General features: G+C 44.2%; 1 protein-coding gene across 3 annotated transcripts in view; it reads left to right on the plus strand.

Annotated features, from left to right (window-relative positions):
* LOC124615731 (trafficking protein particle complex subunit 8) overlaps window positions 1-17900 on the plus strand; it is a 283551-nt gene that overhangs the window by 12497 nt on the left and 253154 nt on the right. For all 3 annotated transcript variants that reach the window (XM_047143805.1, XM_047143803.1, XM_047143806.1), the window contains exon 4: window positions 8950-9278. In XM_047143805.1, the coding sequence (XP_046999761.1) occupies window positions 8950-9278 (329 nt within the window). The remainder of the gene's footprint in view (window positions 1-8949; window positions 9279-17900) is intronic.

Genomic DNA, 17900 nt, shown 5'->3' on the forward strand with positions numbered 1-17900 from the left:
CTACAAAAATTCAGAAAAGGCTGCAGTTACCAATGTTACGGTGCTCCCTGCCCCTCCAAAGATTGTCTGGTCCACCATCCAGCTCTACCACCACCATCACCACCACCACCATCACCACCACCACCAATACTACTACTACTACTACTACTACTACTACTACTACTGTGGTTGTGGCTCCAAAGCTTCCCCAGGCCAAAAAATTAAAGACAAAGCACCTACTGGGTAGTAAGCAATAAGACGAATTCAACGCCTCTGTGATGTTTTTCATGCTTCATCTTTATAACCGATGAACCTTGATATCGGCCTGGGGCACTTGTCTTGCCTCAAGAGTGAGCCTGTACCCATTCTGAGCTCACCTCCCCGGTGGAAAGACAGGGTGAAAGTGTTGCAGGAAATGCATTTTAAAGCATCTGATGCCTCTGTGACATGGGACTATAATCTTCATTGCAACATTGATACGACTGGGGAAAGGGCCATGGGAGGGGTTGATGTGTTTGTCAGCTATGCGCACCAATCCTCTGGACTCCCCCTGTCTACTGAAATGCAAGCAGTTGCAGTTGAAATTCAGTTGTCAGAGGATCACTGTTTGCTCATTGTACTAACCTCCACAAGAGGTGATAAGATTCCAAGGCTCTCACAGGCCTTGTAGCTCAACTACTCCGGCCTTTTCTTGTACAGGGAGAGTTCAGTGGCCATTATGTATTGTGAGGCAAGGCTTCTACGTGCCTCGGAGTCGGGTTTCGGAGAACCTTATGAAATCTCACCTGTTGTGCAGATCAGAGACTTCCATTCATTTCTGTGCTGCTAATGGATCATTTTCAGCCATCTTTCTGCTCTCCAGCCCTCACAGACTCCATTCAGTGGGAAGTCATTGATGACCTACATTCCAGTGACCACTTCCCACTCCGCATTCACCTACTGGATGCAGCTCTCCCTGATAGGACACAGCCACAAACGATGGATGATTAGCAGAGGTGACTGAATGCTGTTCACCAAGCTGGCTGTGTTTGAATACTGCTACAGCAGCCAGGAGTGTGTGAACTTCATCACATGAGTAATCTACCGTGCTGTTGCTTTCTCCAGATCATCGTGGAGGCAACCTGACCCTTGGTAAACTGCTGAATGTCATTCAGTAATCCAGGGCAGGCATGTCACTCTGCTGCAATTTAAGTGTTCCCCAACAGTGGGGAACCTTGCAGCCTTTTGCTTAGCAAGGGCAAAGGCTCAACACATCATCAAGGAGAGCAAGAAATGGTCATGATAAGTGTTTCTGGACTCTGTCAGCCATTGCACTTATTGTACAATAGTGTGGGAAGCCATGAGGAGAATTTTCAGTAAAGGCAGTTGATTACCTATAGCAACATTGTTGAAATGAGTGTTTCCAAGCAATCCCTGAAGACTTTGAACAGACATTTACAGAGCATTTTGCACTAACTACTGCCACTGCCAGCTGGGATGCAGTGTTCCATCGTTACTGTGCTACCGTGGAAAGGGTTGAGTCGGACTTGAGGTCCACCGATTCTGAGTCCTGCAATTGTCCATTTGGGAGTTTGATTCGGCAATGTCTGATGCTTGGGATACGGAGCACAGTCACAGCCAAATACGTTACTGCATGCTGGAACACTTGCAAACTGTGTCCAAGGAAATCCTCTTATGATGTTTTAATTCAATATGGCTGACAGCCCAATTCCCTGACTTGTGGCAGGAGGCAATTTTGATACCTGTTCCCAAACCAGGAAAGGACCAAACATGTCTCAGTAGTTATCGAAGTCTCACCGTAACGAGCTGTGTAGGAAAGACCCTAGAGTGCATGTCAACTGTTGTCTGGTCTGGATATTAGAGACCAGGCAGCTCCTTAGCCGGTCTCAGTGTGAATTTAGGAGATGTTGATCCACTGTCAACCACCTGACACTGCTAGAAGTGGAAATCCAGCAGGATTTCCTGTGTAAAAAAATATTGTCTAAGAGTGTTTTTTGACTTCAGTAAAGTATAAGACACCACTTGGAGGTATAATATTCTGTCAGCTACATCAATGAGGCTTCTACATCTACATCTGCATCCATACTCCGCAAGCCACCTGACGGTGTGTGGCGGAGGGTACCTTGAGTACCTCTATCGGTTCTTCCTTCTATTCCAGTCTCTTATTGTTCGTGGAAAGGAGGATTGTCGGTATGCTTCTGTGTGGGCTCTAATCTCTCTGATTTTATACTCATGGTCTCTTCGCGAGATATATGTAGGAGGGAGCAATATACTGCTTGACTCTTCGGTGAAGGTATGTTCTCGGAACTTTAACGAAAGCCCATACCAAGCTACTGAGCGTCTCTCCTGCAGAGTCTTCCACTGGAGTTTATCTATCATCTCTGTAACGCTTTCGCAATTACTAAATGATCCTGTAACGAAGCGCGATGCTCTCCATTGGATCTTCTCTCTCTCTTCTATCAACCCTATCTGGTACGGATCCCACACCGCTGAGCAGTATTCAAGCAGTGGGCGAACAAGCGTACTGTGACCTACTTCCTTTGTTTTCTGATTGCACTTCCTTAGGATTCTTCCAATGAATCTCAGTCTGGCATCTGCTTTACCGACGATCAACTTTATATGATCATTCCATTTTAAATCACTCCTAATGCGTACTCCCAGATAATTTATGGAATTAACTGCTTCCAGTTGCTGACCTGCTATTTTGTAGCTAAATGATAAGGGATCTATCTTTCTATGTATTCACAGCACATTACACTTGTCTACATTGAGATTCGATTGCCATTCCCTGCTCCATGCGTCAATTCGCTGCAGATCCTCCTGCATTTCAGTACAATTGTCCATTGTTACAACCTCTTGATACACCACAGCATCATCTGCAAAAAGCCTCAGTGAACTTCTGATGTCATCCACAAGGTCATTTATGTATAATGTGAATAGCAACGGTCCTATGACACTCCCCTGTGGCACACCTGAAATCACTCTTGCTTCGGAAGACTTCTCTCCATTGAGAATGACATGCTGTGTTCTGTTATCTAGGAACTCTTCAATCCAATCACACAATTGGTCTGATAGTCCGTAAGCTCTTACTTTGTTCATTAAACGACTGTGGGGAACTGTATCGAACGCCTTGCGGAAGTCAAGAAACACGGCATCTACCTGTGAACCCGTGTCTATGGCCCTCTGAGTCTCGTGGACGAATAGCGCGAGCTGGGTTTCACATGACTGTCTTTTTCGAAACCCATGCTGATTCCTACAGTGTAGATTTCTAGTCACCAGAAAAGTCATTATACTCGAACATAATACGTGTTCCAAATTTCTACAACTGATCGACGTTAGAGATATAGGTCTATAGTTCTGCACATCTGTCTGACGTCCCTTCTTGAAAACGGGGATGACCTGTGCCCTTTTCCAATCCTTTGGAATGCTACGCTCTTCTAGAGACCTACGGTACACCGCTGCAAGAAGGGGGGCAAGTTCCTTCGTGTACTCTGTGTAAAATCGAACTGTTATCCCATCAGGTCCAGCGGCCTTTCCTCTTTTGAGTGATTTTAGTTGCCCTTTGTTGTCTATTTCGATATCTACCATTTTGTCATCTGTGCGACAATCTAGAGAAGGAACTACAGTGCAGTCTTCCTCTGTGAAACAGCTTTGGAAAAAGACATTTAGTATTCCGGCATTTTGGTCTGTCATCCTCTGTTTCAGTACCATTTTGGTCACAGAGTGTCTGAACATTTTGTTTTGATCCACCTACTGCTTTGACACAAGACCAAAATTTCTTAGGATTTTCTGCCAAGTCAGTACATAGAACTTTACTTTTGAATTCATTGAAAGCCTCTCGCATAGCCCTGCTCACACTACATTTCGCTTTTCGTAATTTTTGTTTGTCTGCAAGGCTTTGGCTATGTTTATGTTTGCTGTGAAGTTCCCTTTGCTTCTGCAGCAGTTTTCCAACTCGGTTGTTGTACCATAGTGGCTCTTTTTCATCTCTTACAATGTTGCGTGGCACATACTCATGTAACACATATTGTAGGATGGTTTTGAACTTTGTCCACAGATCCTCAACACTATCTGTACTTGAGACAAAACTTTTGTGTTAGCCGTCAGGTACTCTGTAATCTGCTTTTTGTCACTTTTGCTAAACAGAAAAATCTTCCTACCTTTTTTAATATTTCTATTTACGGATGAAATCATCGATGCAGTAACCGCTTTATGATCGCTGATTCCCTGTTCTGCGTTAACTGTTTCAAATAGTTCGGGTCTGTTTTGTCACCAGAAGGTCTAATATGTTATCGCCACGAGTCGGTTCTCTGTTTAACTGCTCAAGGTAGTTTTCAAATAAAGCACTTAAAAAAATTCACTGGATTCTTTGTCCCTGCCACCCATTATGAACCTTTGAGTCTCCCAGTCTATATCCGGCAAATTAAAATCTCCACCCAGAACTATAACATGGTGGGGAAATCTACTCGAAATATTTTCGAAATTATCCCTCAGGTGCTCAGCCTCAAAAGCTGCTGAGCCAGGGGGCCTATAGAGACATCCAATTACCATGTCTGAGCCTGCTTTAACCATGACCTTTGCCCAAATTATTTCACATTTCGGATCTCCGTCAATTTCCTTCGATACTATTGCACTTCTTATCGCTATAAACATGCCTCCCCCTTCACTGTCCAGCCTCTCTCTGCGGTATACATTCCAATCTGAGTTTAGGATTTCATTACTGTTTACGCCTGGTTTCAGCCAACTTTCTGTCCTTAGTACTATATGGGCATTGTGACCGTTTATTAATGACCATTCTATAGACGCTCCTGCAGTTTACTATTAGCACATTAATATTGTTGTTCCCTGTTGCATTTTGCCTACTCCTACCTTGCCACGTCTCAGGAGGCGTCCTTTCGGGCCTAGGGAGGGAATTCTCTAACCTAAAAAACCCCCATGTGCACTCCATACGTACTCCGCTACCCTTGTAACCGCTTCCGGCGTATAGTGCACGCCTGATCTATTCAGGGGGACTGTACATTTCTCCATCCGATAGCGGAGGTCGAGAAATTTGCACCCAGATCACCGCAGAATCGTCTGAGCTTCTGGTTTAAGCCTTCTACTCAGCTCCAAACCAGAGGACCGCGATCGGTTCTGGGAACGATACTACAAATAGTTAGCTCAGATTCCACCCTGCGAGCAAGGCTTTCCGCCTTCACCAATTCCGCCAACTGCATGTACGAACTGAGGATGACCTCTGAACCCAGACGGCAGGAGTCATTGGTGCTGACATGAGCAACAATTTGCAGTCGGGTGCACCCAGTGCTCTCTATCGCTGCCGGCAGGGCCTCCTCCACATCTCAGATGAGACCCCCCCGGCAAGCAGACAGAGTGAACACTGGCCTTCTTCCCCGACCTTTCTGCCATTTCCCTAAGGAGCTCCATCACCCGCCTAACGTTGGAGCTCCCAATAACTAATAAACCTCTCCCCCCATGTGCCTGCTTGGACCTTGCTGAAGGAGCGGCCACATGTCCACTCACAGGCAGAGCGGGCAATGCCAAATGGCCAGCTTCCACATGGACCCTCCGCCTCGTGCGCCGCGAATGCCGCTGAACCCGCCACTCCCTTTGGGGAGAGGGTGGCCCAACCACGCCCGGTACCCGCGAAGATGTCTCGACAGCAGGGACAGTGGGTGAAGCATGCAACACCTGGGGTGTACCACCTCCCCACCTTCATTCAATCCTTCCTCTCCAGATGCCTTTTTAGGCACAGAGTTGATGACAAGCTGTCAGATAGTTTTGTGCTGGAGAATGATGTTTCCCAGGGCAGTGTTTAAGTGTCACACTCTTTGCCATAACCATTAACAGTATCCTGTTCATGGTAAGGTGTCCTGTCCAAAGCTCCTTATTTGTGGACAATTTTGTGGTTCTGCTCTTCTTCCAACACTGCAGCAGTGAGTCATCAGTTGTAACTTACAGTGAAGAGGTGGAATTTTTGGGCCCCATTTTTTATTCCAAAATGTTGTGATTACCATACCTACAAGACCTGAATGCAAGGGTCTAGAAGGCACTAAACATACTGAAGGGTGATAGCCACAGGTGTTGGGGAATGGACAGGTTGTGTCTGCTCCAGTTTTGTAGGGTCATATTATGATCAAGACTGAACTATGGGTGCAGAGTATATGGGTTAGTGAGACCTTCTTACCTAAAGATCATTGACATTATACACCATGAGGGGATCAGGCTGGCCACAGGTGCTTATCAGACTAGCCCAACCTCTTTGTTGAGGTTGGTGAACTGCCACTCACCATATGGTGGCAGCTCCTCATGGTGCAGGAGGTGTGTACATTCCTCACTGCTCCTACTTTCCCTACATACCATACCATTGCCTGTCCGGATATGGAATGCCCTGTTAACAGTCATCCATGGGCAATGCGGCTGTTAGGGATCTGTGCGAAGTATGTGCTGGAGTCCCTTGGTACGGGCCATGTACAGGCTGAAATCAGAGGTTTTAAGTGACTGACGCTCTAGTTACTGCAGAGTCCCAAGTAATTTTAGTTTTAGTGCAGTATTGGAGATTTTGCACTCCTGCATACATTTTTAATAATTTATTTAGAGCCACCTTAGATAAGCATCACAACTCTGTAGCTGTATTTGGGGATGGTTTTAAACTGGGGGATTCTGCTGGTTGCTTTATTGTTTTGCCTGATTGTGACCTCAGGATCATTTGCCTCGAGACCTTAGTGTCTCCAATATGGTATTATATGCGATATTGTGGGCACTGCAGCAGATGAGATGTTTGAGTGCTAAATTCCTTGTCCATTCAGATTACTTGAGTAGCCTTCATTCTCTCCAATAGTTGTATCTAGTAGATAAAGTAGCTCAAAATATCCAGGACATCCTCTTTTAACTACAAAGGCTGGGGAAGGAAATGTCTTTCTGCTAGGTGCTAAGGCCCATGGATATTGCAGGGAATGAAAGGGTGGATGTAGCAACTAAGGAGGCATGTTGTGATCCTCGGTTGGTTTAGTATGCTATCCCCCTGCATGCTATCGTCTGTCTGTTGAGATACAGAGTCAAGCGTTGATTGGGAGGAATGAGTGGGTGGAAATGACGAACAATAAGCTCTAGATAGTAAAGTCCACAATACGGCTGTGGCGTACCTCCTTCCAGCCACATAGATGGGATGAGGTCCTCCTTGCTCATCATTGCATGGAACACAGCCCTATGACGCATCGATTCTTTCTCTGGTAAGAGGACCCTCCAATGTGTGGTTCTTATTGCGTGCAGATCAGTGCGCCCCATTTTATTAGACTGACTTTTCAGTACAGAGGGCAGCAGTAGATTTGCCAATAGACCTACCCTCTAGTGACTTTCAAATGAACATGATTAGAGTTTTAAAGTTTTGTGAATTAACCAATGTTTCCTAAGGTTTTAGGAAGACACTCTTAATATGTTAACAGGATGACTGGTTCACCCATGTTTTTTGTAAGTGGTCAGTCAATCACCTTCTCCTGTGTCTTTCTTTTAGCTACTCTGTCATTCTACATAATTTGCAGATGTGCCAACTCTCCCGATTTAAGCAGGAGACTCCGATTTTTTCTTCTTCCTCCCGATCTTCCTACCATGAAGACCGATCTCCCGATTTTCAGAGCAGTTTCAATACTTTCCTTAAAATTTAAAAACCATGTGCCTTCGATATATTGGTGGATGACAAGGTATGGCTGCTACTTGGCTATGTTAACTAATATTCTCACTAGCAAAAGTGAACACTTAGATACAGAAGTTGATGTTCTCCACTCTCAGTTCTGTAACTTTCAGCTGGAAGAAACCAACTTGGCAGCAGAGAGAATTGATGTTCAGTGGACGTTGGTAGGTCATATGAAATCGGCTGATGGCGTTCTTCAATATGATAAACTTGCAAAGGTGATGCTGGCTATTTTGTCAATTCCACATAGTAATGCGGAATGAGAGAGAATTTTTAACACGGTTACAAAGAGCAGAACTCAGTTCAGGTCCATGCTTCCAGAATGTCTTTGGAGAAATTTTTATTTTAAAATCAGTTCAAAATGGCAAATGCTTTGAGTAGAAATTTAGTTCAGGGTTTTTGAAGAAGGCTAGGTCATCTCCGGGTGTGCTGAATAAGTAATTACCGTAATCAAACAAATTCAGACTGAAAAACTATTCAGATTATTTGCTAAACCTAACAGGTACATCCTGCATAAAATTGATTTAAATTAGGGAAAGATGTCTTACGGATATAAGATGCGATGCAAATATGGGTTGCATTATGAAATGAAAACGTATGATCATTTAACAGTGATTTATTCATGTGAAAGTGTGCTGATGTCAAAACAGGAATCTAATAGATGTTAATTTGTTTTCTCGGATCGTAATTTCGAACTGTAGTTCTCTCGAGCCTGCAGAGCTCATCATTCATGTTGTTCAGCATGTTGACTGATAAATTATACAGTCTGAAGGCTCAGGTATGTCCATTATTTAGTACTTACATGTAAATAATAAAGCAAATGTAATTGAGTTGTTACAGGTATTGAATTATTGCAACTTTAATCGTCAGGGATATGTTGTTATTCACAATAGCACACCGCTAAAATTCTTCTGATTTTTCACGTTTGAAAGTTGGCATGTCTGAATTTGTAATCCTTGGTATAGCGCATTTAATTTCACCATTTCTTTGTTGTCTTAAAATGTGCAAGATGGAGTGATTGCGTGTGTCAGTGCATGTGAGGTGGGAGTTAGGGGCATCAGTGTCATTTTGTAGGGTTGATGCTCACTGTGTAACAATTTTAGTGATTTTATCCCTATTTGTTTTTCTTTTAATATGTGTAAGGTCTCGATCCAGAATGATGTATAACACCACAGACAGTTGTGATTATTACTTCAAATTTGTGAGTTTTTCTGGCAGATTGTCTGTTTGTTACCTTTTAAGCATTGTCATTAGTTGCATGTATCCTTGACACTGAAATACAGGTATATTGGTTGTCTCTTCTGCTGAAACTAACCCTCTGGACATGTTGGTGCACATGGGACAGCAACTCCAACAGCTGCAGAATGTTACTCCCGCAAAGCTGCCCAAGTGGTTTTGTCCTGATGTTCTTCGATATTATGTGCTGCTGCATGATGTATCAGGCTCTACCAGTGAAAGGGCGGAAGCCGTATTTGAGACAATGAAAACTACGTATGGAATAAATTCTTGCTATATGTTGCAGATAAATTCTAGAGTTGCAGGACATAAGGAGGACCTGAGTCACCTTCCAGACCCTTGGTGCCAGTTTCTCACCCGTCAACATGATAGTCAGGTTTGTAGTTTTTTATGCTAATAGTAGTTCTGATATATTTTATTGTGGAAGTTTCTTTGTGTCACTCAGCAGCAAGTCCCAGGAAAAATTGATAAGTAGATTTTTATAGGTGGTATGTATTATATATGTTGATTTTTGCATTTTTAGTGCATGAAATTAGATTTTCTTCCATGTTTGCAAATATTGCACTTCATTGATTTACGTATGAATGAGCTTTGCATTACAGTTACATATTCATTTTTCAAGACATGAGTGCTGAATGCTGCCTTGTTTAATTAATTATATTTTTAATTTTTTCACCCTCCATCTAGTATCATTTCTGAATGTTTGTACAAGGAAAGAACAACATTTTGTGGTCTGTCCATGGGAGGTAGTGTTTTACAGTTGAAAAATATTTTTTTTTACTTGATTCTCATTGTGGTCAAAAAAAGTCTAAAGATTTTCCATCTCCAGAGTATGATTCTGGAAGATCTCCAAAATACCCTGCCTTCAGCTTTCATAATATTTTGATTGAGTTCAAAACATCTTCCAGCCACAAATTCCATGAGATAGAAATACATGGTAATCAGAGTGGTCAAACGTTGCTTACTTAAAATCCCTTATTTTTCCATTTGTCAAAGCATCTTTGTGGATGTGTATGTTGTCCTAAAGGAGGATTACTCTTTTTACATTTGCAATCATGACCACTTGAAATGTTTTGTAGCTATTTCATCTGCAAGACTTAAGTAATATTTGTAAGTTAGTGTTTATCAAAAGAATAATTGCTTCTCCATATCAGAAAATGTTGCCCATATATCTATCATTTCTGACTTGAAATAGTGAATCCTGTCTCATCCACAGTAGGAAATCAGCACACACTATCAGTAGGATTCTCTTAAAAATTGTCCTGACATTCATTTCACATCTACTTTTGGTCAATATTTGACTAATACTACATTTCACAAATTTTATCAAAGCTGATTTTTCGAGGAAGATGAAAAATGATGGTTATTCTGACATGCCTGTGACATCGGCTGTTTAATACAAATTGCTGATTGTCCAGCATCATTTTGCATGCTTTTGTAATATTTTCATCCACGGTTGCAGTTTTGGGATGTCCTTCAAGTGGATTATATTTGTATTGGGCCAGCGATTTCTTAACTGTTCAGTGATAAAACAGCAGACAGGTTAAAAACCTACATGAACATTGAATGAATTTTCATCAACCAAAAAATCATCCTAAGCACATAATTTTGTGATAGCATGCAATTTCAGTTTACCCATTTGGATGAACCACACACAGTTACTGTAAAATGCCACACAAACAATGATATTAAGCAGATCAAATTGACAGTTGATTTACGTTATTGTGCAACATGTTCAATAACAAAATTTTGTATGCAGCTTAACAACTAATGGAGTGGTCAGTGCTGCGATATATAACTAGAATGTACTAGTGTGCAGAAAACACAGTGCATATAATCTGTGTGTCAGTTATTCATGCTATTTGCCTCTGTCCATTTGCATAAGTCTGTTAATAGGTACCATTGCCATCTCCATACCAGGTCAAGGAACGTTGTCCTTGTCATGTTAGTTATGAGTGTACTTAATTTTTTTAGATTCCATTCCCATTTTTGTGTCTTATTCCTTCGCTTAGTTGACTAATTTTTCAAGTATCATGTATGTTAATTGATGCACAGTGTAATCTGAAGTCACTTTTGCATTGTGCTATTGATAAATTTTCCCCTTTGCAACAATATTAAAATAACACTTCAGTATTCTTACTAATTTCGTTTAAAATATTCTCATATGTCACACAATTTCTGTGTCACTATTGAAGATTTGTAATTTTTAACTGAAATAATACATTTTTCAAATAACAGGAATCAGATGTGTTTCCTTGCCAAGTGATTGTTATGGTCCCTGACATAATGTCATGTAATGTGATTATGCTGTTATAAAGCTCTGGTCATTTTTTGATTTTTGATGGTATATCGTACAACTCTCAGTGCGTTTAGAGTTTTCTCTCTATAAAAATCCAGTTAATTTTCTACTTAGGTGTCACATTAAAATGTGGGTCTCTGTAATTAGTGGGTAATGTAATGGCAGCACATTGTCTATAAATTCTTTCTGCCAGAAATTCGCAACTATGTTACATGCACTTGTATTATAATACGAACGGTGACAGTTATATTTTTATCATTGGCAAAGCCTTCTGAATAAGAAAAAGCCAGGTCATGCATGGTTTTAATTCAGTGATAATGCTTGAGTAAGAAAAATCTCAATTTGGAGAAAGGTAAAAGCTTACCATATCTGACATCACCATCCTAGTAAAAACTGTGGTATTAAAACTAAAACAGATATGTAAAAATGCATTACTCTGCATGTAATAAGACAAGTGAAGTGAATGAAGCATGTGAAAATTTGTGCCTACAGATATGTGGTAGTTAGTGATTTGAGCAGCATTGAAAAGTAGTATGTATCCTACCGTGTTACAGTTTCTAAAAAATTAAATACAGCATGGCTGGAGATTGGAAGCAGCAGTTTTCAGTAGGAGAATGATTTCTCTCAATGCAATTGTTTTATGCATTGATCTTTGTCTTTGCCATTAATAGTGTAAAATCTGTATTAATGTGTCCAGTAAAATTCTCCTTATTCTTGGACAACTTTTCAGTTTATTTTGTTCTTCCTTCAACTTTGCCACAGCTACTTGACTGTTGTAGCCATGTTAGATGAGTCTTTGTGTTGGTTTTAACTGTTCCCATCATGACATCTTGAGGTATCATGTGTCCTGCCAGATATCAGTGTCATGCAAGCACAATATTTCAACAATGTGACTCTTACCTTCATCAGGTGCTACCTGAGACTGCTCACAGAGTAGAATGGGTCCAGTATTTATATTTATTGACTTTACCTCCATTGCCTGTTCCAGGTGCTCCACCTACGGTCTCTTTCCCCTAGAAATGTCCTGAGATGTAGTGTCTTCAAACCGGTGCACAGAGCCGTGAGCTGGCATTTCATTTCTGTCTGGTACACCTGTTAGCAATCTGGTGTTCTAATCTCGGTATGGTGTATCTGGTGCTCTGTCTGAGACTTGTTCCCCATGTCCACATACTCAGTTCTTCACTATGCATAGTTGCATCTTTTAGCAACTCTGGTGCAGGATCCCAGACTCTGCTGTGTTGGAATCCAGTGTCATTATTCATGAGGTTTTCTGCAGCCTTTATCTCTTGCAAGTCCTATACAACACCATCTCAGTATCTGGGGGTTGTGCCAGAAGACTCGCTCCTCCGTAGATTATGGTATGATTAAGTTCCAGAAGTGCTCAGCAGTGTGAAATTTAGTCGTCTGTCTCAGCCAGGTGTGCCTCTGATACTCTTGGCATCTGATGTCCGCTGTCCTATTTTGGCCAATGTAGGACATGCCCCAATGCCAAGGTATATTATAAATTCCTGATGTTTGTAAACTGAAGTAATCTTTCACAGTTCTTAGTAGCTGTTTTATTTTGATAGGTGGACAGAATGCATACTCAAGTTATGCTTCTTGAGAATCCTGTTGATCTCTGTAGAAATAGATCCTGCATAGGACAAGTAAGCCACAGTGTTTACTTCATCTTCCTCTTCTTCTCTGTCGTGTGGTAGAGTGGCTGATTGAAAGACCTTCTGAACGTGCTTGACTGTAGATGCTTTATTTCTGATGTCAAACAATCTTAGTGTGGCAAGATAGGTGCCCTGGGGACCAGTGTCTTCAGAACTCCATTTTTCTGTGCTGGAGATGACAGCTGCTAGCCTGCAGTTATAAATCAGTGTTTGTTGGTTTGAGGTGCACACAATGGGCAAATGGCCCATCTGCACTCCTTTTCACTAGAACATCCAGAAATTTCAGCTGACCATTCTTTTCCCCCCTGTGGGTCCGGTGTTAGAATAGACCCGAGGTATTCCTGCTTGTCGTATGAGGCAACTAAAAGGAATTTCACACGTTTTGGTCTTTATGTGATGTTCCCCTGTAGGGTTTGACCTCCATTCTTCAAAATTTTCCTGAAGAGCGATCCAATTGGCGAAGGGCACCTTACAAGGTGCATCGTGTCCACCGTGCATTGAGATCTTTAGCCCACTTTCTCATCGTTGGATTGCAGTCCTGCCCATTCTCCATCTCTTGGGCGGGGACACCTTCCTGGGTGCGTTTTCAACCATCCACTATGCAGGGTCAATTCCTGCATTGATGATGACCATGGACTTCTTTGCACCTGATATCAAGCACAGTAGCCAGTCTGTTGTGGTGGAGCCGCCATGTGCCTTGTTGGTTGAAGCCCCCTGACCACACAGGGATCGCTCTGCTGATGCCTGTGCCGTTAACTCCCCACTAATACCAAGGGGTAGATGTCCATCCCCCTGGGGCATCGGGACTCCCGGCAATGGCCATCCTGCCAGGTGGCCTTTGCTGCGGCTGGGTGGCGCCCGTGGGGAGGGCCCCTGGTCGGAGTGGGTGGCATCAGGGCAGATGACATGCGATGAAGTGTAGTCCATCATCTCTTGCTGGTGGTGAAACACAGCAGTCTCTAAGCAATCACGAGCTGAAATCAACGCACAGAAGTACAACCCAAAATCGTTCCCCTCCCTTGCCACACCATGGGAGGAACGTCAGGCTAAGGATGGCAGTGGATCTTATTCGTCCCGGTACCTTGTACGTTCGAGAGCTGATGGGGAATCTTTCACGATGATGAAGCCTCAGTTTTTTGTTGAGCATTTAGAGGACAAGCTCAGGGAGGTGGAGGGCTTGTCCAAAATGAGATCTTGGTTAGTCTTGATCAAAACAGCATCCTCTGCCCAGTCACTGAAGGTACTCGCTTGTGACAAGCTGGGGGATGTTTCTGTAACCATCACGCCCCATAAGAACTTAAATATGGTCCAGGGTATCATATTTCACAGAGACCTTCTTTTGCAGTCCGACGATGAGCTGCTGACCAATTTAGGGCAGCAAGGTGTACATTTCGTCCGGTGTGTCCACTGGGGTCCGAAGGATAATCAGGTTGCCACCAGTGCCTTCATCTTGGCCTTTGAGGGTGATAAATTGCCTGAGAAGGTCAAGGTGATGGCCTACCAGTGTGATATAAAGCCCTATATCCCTCCCCCGATGCGGTGCTTTAAGTGCTGGAAGTTTGGCCATGTCTTCCTGCTGTACAGCCAGCATCACATGTCGAGATTGCAGATGCCCATCACATCCCAATACTCCATGTGCCCCACCTCCCATTTGTGCCATCTGCGGAGAGCACCATTCACCTTGGTCACCTCACTGCAGAAAGAAAGGAGAATAATGGAGTACAAGGCCCTGGACAGACTGACCTACACTGAGGCTAAGAGAAAATTTGAACGCCTGCATCCTGTGCGTATGACATCGTCTTACGCTCCCGCTACAACAGTTCTGACACCATCAGTTCCGCCAGCCCAGGTCACCTCTCAGAGCCGGAAGACTACACCTACCCCCTTGATGGTGGAGGCCGTTTCCCTCCCTGTTGCTTCTACACCACCTACTTTGGGACCAACACCGCCCCAACCATTGAGGACGTCCATCCCCACTTCTAATCTGGAGAAGCTTAAGTCTTCTTTGGCTTCTTTTGCGAAGAAGTGCTGCCTTGGGTCACTCCCTTCCCAGGTTTCTTCTAGTGGTAAAGATGACACACGCCAGTGGCTGAAGAGGCCAAAAGCAGCTGGTTGTACAGCTTCACACTCATCCTCAGTCCCAGAGGCTGAGCCAGTGAAGTTCTCCCAGCCAGGGAACCCTAAGGAGCAGCAAGAGAAATCCAAACAGGAAACCCTTAAGACCAAGGAAACTGTGGTGCCACCCACACCACCGGTACGTACAAGCTCTGCGGCTGAGGATGGGGTGGAGATTTTGGCGTCCGCTGAGGATCTAGATCTCACCAGACCCTCGGACACAATGGATATAGACTGCTCAGGCAATATATCTGTGGCAGCAGGTGACAGGTGTAAACTGCCTCACTGAATGTTCCATGCCTCCCCAGTCTCAAGATGTCATCCTCCAGTGGAATTGCAGTGGTGTTTTCCACCACCTGGCCGAGCTATGGCAACTGTTAAGCTTTACACCTGCTATCTGCATTGCCCTCCAGGAAACCTGGTTCCCAGAAATGCGGACCCCTGCCCTCCGCGGCTATAAGGTGTATTACAGGAACCGTAGCGACTATAATCGAGTGTCAGGTGGAGTTTGTGTTTATGTCCTAAACTCGGTCTGTGGTGAACATGTGCCCCTTCAGACCCCTCTTGAAGCTGTGGTTGTCAGAATAAGGATGACGCAGGAAATAACTGTCTGCAATGTATATTTTCCTCCAGATGGTGCAGTACCCCTGAATGTATTAACAGCACTGATTGTTCGACTCCCTAAACCTTTCCTACTTCTGGGAGATTTTAATGCCCATAACCCATTGTGGGGTTGTGCTATGCTTACTGGCCGAGGCAGAGATGCTGAAGCTTTACTGGCGCAATTTGACCTCTGCCTCTTAAATACTGGGGCCGCCACACATTTCAGTGTGGCTCATGGTAGTTACTTGGCCATTGATTTATCAATTTGCAGCCCAGGACTTCTCCCATCTATCCACTGGAGAGCACATGATGACCTTTGTGGTGGTGACCACTTCCCCATCTTCCTGTCACTGCCCCAGCATAAGGCACTCAAATGCCTGCCCAGATGGGTTTTGAACTAGGCGGACTGGGGAACTGTCACCTCTGCTGTCACTGCTGAATCTCCCCTACACAGTAACATTGATGTGATGGCTGAGCAGGTGACTAGCACAATTGTTTCTACGGCAGAAAACTTGATGCCTCGCTCTTTAGGGTGCCCGAGGCGTAAGGCAGTCCCTTGGTGGTCGCTGGAAGTCGCTGAAGCAATTAAGGAGCATCAGCGAGCTCTACAGTGGCATAAGTGGCACCCTTCCCCGGAGCACGTCATAGCCTTTAAATGGCTCTGTGCCCATGTTCGCTACCTTATCAAACAATGGAAGGAGGAGTGTTCGGAAAGATACGTCTCCACCATTGGGTGCCACACGTCACCTTCCCAAGCCTGGGCAAAGATCAAACATATTTTCAGGTACTAGGCCCCAACAGCTCTCCCTGGTGTTACCATAAATAGCGAGTTATGTACTGACGCATACACAATTGCTGAGCACATTGCTGAGCACTGTGCTCGAGCCTCTGCATTGGAGAATTACCCCCCAGCTTTTCGCACAATCAAACGGTGTTTGGAAGGGAACGTCCTCTCATTCACTACATGCTGCAGTGAATCCTATAACGCCCACATTTACAGAGTGGGAGCTCTACAGTGCTCTTGCACATTGCCCCAACACAGCTCCTGGGCCTGATTGCATCCACAGCCAGATGATTAAACATCCCTCATCTGACTACAAGCAACATCTTCTTGTCATCTTCAACCGGATTTGGTGCAATGGCGTCTTTTCATCGAAGTGGCGGGAGAGCACCATCATTCCAGTGCTCAAACCTGGTAAAAATCTGCTTGATGTGGATAGCTATCGGCCCATCAGCCTCACCAACATTCCTTGTGAGCATCCGGCACGTATAGTATGTCGGCGGTTGGGTTGGTCCCTGGAGTCAAGTGGCTTGCTGGCTCCATATCAGGGCGGCTTCCGCCTGGGTCGCTCTACCACTGATAATCTTGTGTCCATCGAGTCTGCCATCCGAACGGCCTTTTCCAGATGGCAACACCTGATTGCCGTCTGCTTTGACTTACGTAAAGCATACAACATGACTTGGCGACATCATATCCTTGCCACATTGTATGAGTAGGGTCTCAGAGGACCATTCCCGATTTTTATCCAAAACTTCCTGTTGCTCCGTACTTTGCGTGTCCATGTTGGTGAGTCCCATATTTCCTTCCGTATCCAGGAGAATTGAGTCCCGCAGGGCTCTGTATTGAGTGTCTCTCTCTTTTTAGTGGCCATTAATGGTCCTCCATCTCACCTTCTCTGTATGCAGACTGGCTTCTGTTGTACCGTTGTTGCTGAGCGGTGCATCCAGGGAGCCATCCACAAGGTGCAGTCATGGGCTCTAGCCCACGGCTTCCAGTTTTCAGCCGCAACGTCGTGTGTTGTGCACTTCTGTCGGTGTGATGCCGTTCATCTGGAACCCGCACTTTACGTTAATGACAATCCACTGACTGTAGTGGAGACATATCAATTTCAAGACTGGTTTTTGATACTCAATTGACTTGGTTCTCTCATCTTCGTCAGCTTAAGCAGAAGTGCTGGCAGCACCTCAATGCCCTCCGTTGCCTGAACATCATCAATTGGGGTGCAGATCGCTGTATGCCGCTGCAGCTCTACACAGCCCTTGTCCAATCTCGAATCGACTATGAGAGTGTGGTTTATGGTTCGGCAGTGCCTTCAGCATTGCATTTACTTGACCCTAAGCACCACTGTGGGGTTCGATTAGTGATAGGAGCTTTTAGGACGAATCCGGTGACCTGCGTACTGGTGGAGGGATCAGACATGTGCAACTGCTCACCAGTTACGCAGTACACGTTCATAGTTCCCCTGAGCATCCGAATTACCGTCTCCTTTTCCCACCCGCGGCAGTCCATCTCTCGCATCGGTGACCCAGATCGAGGCTAACGATT

Source organism: Schistocerca americana, chromosome 5 (genome assembly GCF_021461395.2).
Source record: "Schistocerca americana isolate TAMUIC-IGC-003095 chromosome 5, iqSchAmer2.1, whole genome shotgun sequence".
In the NCBI taxonomy this organism is placed as follows: Eukaryota; Metazoa; Arthropoda; class Insecta; order Orthoptera; family Acrididae; genus Schistocerca; species Schistocerca americana.